Raw genomic sequence first — 5,080 nt, forward strand, 5'->3', positions numbered from 1 at the left:
GTACCCGGTTGCATCATTAATCTCCAAGCCTAGCTACTTACCCAAGAGAGCCCAGTTAAACAACTTGAAGTCTCATAAACCTAAATCTCTTTTTTTCTTTGGTCGACAAAGTTTCTTCCACGCAAGCCAATGAATCTTTCTTTTCCCTTGTTTTTGATCCCACCAAAATTGCACCACAAGAGATCTTAACTCCTCACAAAAAGAAGATGGTAACTTAAACACACTCATCGCATAGGTAGGGAGAAATTGGACCACCGCCTTTATCATAACCTCCCTACCCGCCTTAGACAGTACCATCCCTTTTCATCCTTGAAGTTTCTTCCACAACTTCTCTTTCACACCTTTTGTTATCACTTTTTTTAAATGGTTAGCATTTGTTTAACAATCATCAACAAAAAGGCTAAGATTATGGATTAAGGACCAATTTAATACCCAAAAAATGTTGTATACATATAAAAGTATATATACATATACATATATATACACGAGATTAAATCAAATTAATATATTAATTGTATATAATATGAATTAAAAATTGTGAAATGGAGGAACTCTACGCCAATGATTACTCTTTCCTACATGTCAATTACAATTGTTAATTAATATGGTTAACTTTCATGTAAAATATTGTGCCGAAATTAGATCTTACTGTAAGATTTTGAAATACCTAAGAAACTTTTTTTTTACTAAGCACTTGCTATTGTCATTCATATAAGAAATGTAATCATTGATAAGACAACCTCATCCTGATGGTCGATTTTTCATCAAAAGATAAGAAAGGATGAACTACCTATGAAGCAACCTCATCCCCAATTGAATCAATCATTTGTTCAATTTGCACTTTCTTTTTTCCTTTTAAAAAAAAAATTAATAATGAGAAAAATATCCAACCATCACCTTCTTTCCATCACATCAACTCTCCCCTAAAAAAAAAAAAAAAAAAAAAAGAAAAAAGAAAAAGAAAATTCCGCTCCGAGATTTCCTAAGCTTCACGTTCAAATAGAAGGATCTAGAAACCCTAATACTTTACCCTATAAAACGAACTGACTCTCCATTCTTATTCCGCCTCCTACTCCTTAAACCCTAACTTCTTATTTTCTTCAATTTCTCTCTCTTCATTTCAAATTCGATCTCGAGGTCAGAGAAATCTCATCAATGGCGGAAGCTGAGACGTTTGCCTTCCAAGCTGAAATCAACCAGCTTCTTAGTCTCATCATCAACACTTTCTACAGTAACAAGGAGATCTTTCTTCGTGAGCTTATCAGTAACTCTTCCGATGTATGATTCCATTTTCTTGCTCTTTCTGTAGATTTAATTGTTAATTTCACGGTTTTTTGATGTGCGATTCATACTATATGTTGTTGATTCTGGATTGTAGTGTTTTTCGATTTTGAATTAGGTTTTGATGTTGTTGTATGATGCTGTTTTTGTGTTTTTGGAGTTGAATTTTCGCTTTTCATTTTGCTTTTATGCGTTTATATTGCGAGAAATGGTTTATTTTGTGAATGTTTGATCTCATGTAGTATTGATCTAGATCACTGCAATCGAGTAATTGATATCTGATTTTATGTTAATTTCATGATTTATGATGCTTTTTGTTCGATCCGTGAATGTGTTGATGTAATTAGGTGGTTGCGGCAACAGCCACAATTAGAATTTAGTGATTGAATTGATTTAAATTGTATAAATTAAGAAATTGCAAACAGAATTAGTATCTAAATTCAATTGTAGTTTGACCTAAGATTTGAATTCATTGTATCAGTGAAGATTTAGAGTACAGTGTTACAGCTTGATTTAGATTTTCCGAGGCACGATGATATTTGAATACATCGTCTGATATGATCATGATGTTAATGCCTTTTAATGTTGTTCTGACTGTGTTTGTTATTCTGATTGCCTTTAATTGTTGTTTTGATTGTATTTTGTCAAAATTCATTAGTGCAGTTCATGTTATATGATTGACTGGAGCTTTCTTATATGACAGCATGTTTTGGTTTATTGTTATGTAGATCTCTGCATATTGTTTTGTAATTCTAAATTGTGAAAAATTTATGTATAACCTCCAATTATCTATCGGAAACTTAAATGTTATTACTCCAATTGTCTTTTTTCTTGTATCGTAGCTTATTCAATCACATACTAAGTATTGTTCTGGTATGTTTTGTAAATCGCCTATAATTGTGAGTGATGATTAATTGTTTTTGCGTGGTTGAGAATACTTTTATTCTAGCTGTCTGAGTGAAGTTCAACTTTTGATTTTTGCAGCATTTTGAGTGATTGTGTTTTAATAACTTGTTTATTAAATTGGTCCTGTCCTGTTTAGTTTTTGTCCAAATTGTGCACTATAGGTGCTGAATATAAATCTAATGATTTTCTTACCGTCTATTTAGGCTTTGGATAAGATCCGTTTTGAGAGCTTGACAGACAAAAGTAAGCTCGATGGACAGCCAGAACTCTTTATTCACATCGTGCCAGACAAGGCTAACAACTCCCTGTCAATCATTGACAGTGGTATTGGAATGACCAAGGCTGGTGAGTTTTAGTTAATCCTATTTGTTACTTGTATAATTATGCTGTGGTTTGTGTTAATTCTATTAGTTTGTGTGTTTGACTTACTGTTGTACTGATTGTGAATTTTTGTCTGTAGATTTGGTGAACAACCTGGGTACTATTGCCAGGTCTGGAACCAAGGAGTTCATGGAAGCTTTGGCAGCTGGAGCTGATGTGAGTATGATTGGTCAGTTTGGTGTTGGGTTCTACTCTGCATACCTTGTTGCCGAGAAGGTTATTGTCACAACAAAGCACAATGATGATGAACAGTATGTGTGGGAGTCCCAAGCTGGTGGTTCCTTCACTGTGACCAGGGACACAACTGGTGAGCCCCTTGGCAGGGGTACTAAAATCACTCTCTACCTTAAGGAGGACCAACAAGAGTACCTTGAAGAGCGTCGCCTCAAGGATCTAATCAAGAAGCACTCTGAGTTCATCAGCTATCCCATTTCTCTCTGGATTGAGAAGACCATTGAGAAGGAGATTTCTGATGACGAGGATGAAGAGGAGAAGAAAGATGAGGAAGGTAAAGTAGAGGATGTTGATGAGGAAAAAGAGAAGGAAGAGAAGAAGAAAAAGAAGATCAAGGAGGTCTCCCATGAATGGTCAGTTGTTAACAAGCAAAAGCCCATCTGGATGAGGAAGCCAGAGGAGATTACAAAGGAGGAGTACGCTGCTTTTTACAAGAGCCTTACCAATGACTGGGAAGAGCACTTGGCAGTGAAGCACTTCTCTGTTGAGGGTCAGCTAGAATTCAAGGCTGTCCTCTTTGTTCCCAAGAGAGCACCCTTTGATCTCTTTGACACAAAGAAGAAGCCAAACAACATCAAGCTCTATGTTCGCCGTGTCTTCATCATGGACAACTGTGAAGATTTGATCCCTGAGTACCTTAGCTTTGTGAAGGGTATTGTTGATTCCGAGGATCTTCCTCTTAACATCTCCAGGGAGATGTTACAGCAGAACAAGATCTTGAAGGTTATCAGGAAGAATCTTGTCAAGAAGTGTGTTGAGCTATTCTTTGAGATTGCTGAGAACAAGGAAGACTACAACAAGTTCTACGAAGCCTTCTCCAAGAACTTGAAACTTGGTATCCACGAGGACTCAACCAACAGAACTAAGTTTGCTGAGTTGCTGAGATACCACTCAACCAAGAGTGGTGAGGAGATGACCAGCCTTAAGGACTATGTTACCAGAATGAAGGAGGGCCAGAATGAGATTTACTACATCACTGGTGAGAGCAAGAAGGCTGTTGAGAACTCTCCCTTCCTTGAGAAGCTGAAGAAGAAGGGCTATGAAGTCCTTTACATGGTTGATGCTATTGACGAGTATGCAGTTGGTCAGCTTAAGGAGTTTGAGGGAAAGAAGTTGGTCTCTGCCACCAAGGAGGGTCTTAAGCTCGATGAGAGCGAGGATGAGAAGAAGAAAAGTGAGGAACAAAAGGAGAAGTTTGAGGGCCTGTGCAAGGTCATCAAAGATGTTCTTGGAGACAAGGTTGAGAAGGTTATCGTCTCTGACCGTGTTGTTGACTCTCCCTGCTGTTTGGTCACTGGTGAGTACGGCTGGTCTGCTAACATGGAGAGGATCATGAAGGCCCAAGCACTTAGGGACTCTAGCATGGCTGGTTACATGTCTTCCAAGAAGACCATGGAGATCAACCCTGAGAACCCAATCATGGAAGAGCTCAGGAAGAGGGCTGATGCTGACAAAAACGACAAGTCTGTTAAGGACTTGGTTCTCCTCCTATTCGAGACTGCCTTGTTGACATCTGGGTTCAGCCTTGACGAGCCAAACACCTTCGGGAACCGCATCCACAGAATGCTGAAGCTTGGTCTGAGCATTGATGATGATGCTGGAGAAGCTGATGTTGACATGCCAGCACTTGAGGAAGTCGATACTGAAGGATCCAAGATGGAGGAAGTCGACTAAGCTTGATGGTTTCTAGCTTTATTTGATTTACTTGGGTAGTAGCAGTAGTTATTAGTTTTCGTTCCGTCTTTTTAATACTCTTATTATCATTTTGCCCCTGCTTAAATGTGAGTAGTCTCTTTTGAGTTTTGAACTATGGGAATTTTTTTTGGGTGGTAGCTGGCTGCCATGTTTTGCTTGGGGCCTTTTGTTTAGATTTGAACGGAAGACAAGTGATTAGCACAGTTAATTGAATCTATATATTTTGCGTAAATCCGTGTTTGCATTTCCTCTAATTATTTCTACAGCTTTTTTCTGTTAATTGAACTGAGAATGTGATAACTTTGTATTTTTGATGACTTAGGCAGGTGAAATGTTGAGAGAAATCAGCAGTATGTTGGACCTGTTTTTATAGAGGTCATTAGATATAATACAAAGTAGTTCATTAGTGTGCTTAATTATTTGTATGCTTTTGTTAAGCAGAAATCTTGTTGAGATTTATACTTCCGTGGTTAAGCAGAAAGTCTTACAGCTCTGACTGTGGAAACTAAGTGCAGATTTACCAAGTCTTGCTATCTTGGATGATAATGTGTAAACTTGGTTGTCTTTGCTTTGATCTCAGAAC

The 5,080-nt window shown here is 37.7% G+C and overlaps 1 protein-coding gene across 1 annotated transcript; it reads left to right on the forward strand.

The window, feature by feature from the left end:
- The first annotated feature begins 1,048 nt into the window (after window positions 1-1,048).
- Window positions 1,049-4,729, forward strand: LOC145629483 (heat shock cognate protein 80). Its single transcript, XM_081682089.1, has 3 exons — window positions 1,049-1,278; window positions 2,391-2,532; window positions 2,648-4,729. Exons 1-3 carry the CDS (start codon window positions 1,156-1,158, stop codon window positions 4,474-4,476), a joined length of 2,094 nt encoding a protein of 697 aa, XP_081538215.1. The 5' UTR covers window positions 1,049-1,155; the 3' UTR covers window positions 4,477-4,729.
- Window positions 4,730-5,080: the final 351 nt, after the last annotated feature.

The sequence above is a fragment of the Chenopodium album genome, chromosome 4 (assembly GCF_948465745.1).
Source record: "Chenopodium album chromosome 4, dcCheAlbu1.1, whole genome shotgun sequence".
NCBI lineage: Eukaryota > Viridiplantae > Streptophyta > Magnoliopsida > Caryophyllales > Amaranthaceae > Chenopodium > Chenopodium album.

Bases quoted from the DNA above. Each gene is read 5' to 3' on its own strand.
- LOC145629483 (XM_081682089.1), top strand. From the start codon at position 1,156: ATGGCGGAAGCTGAGACGTTTGCCTTCCAAGCTGAAATCAACCAGCTT. The intron at 1,279-2,390 runs GTATGATTCCAT...CCGTCTATTTAG, and splicing joins TTATCAGTAACTCTTCCGAT to GCTTTGGATAAGATCCGTTT. The intron at 2,533-2,647 runs GTGAGTTTTAGT...TTTTGTCTGTAG, and splicing joins TATTGGAATGACCAAGGCTG to ATTTGGTGAACAACCTGGGT.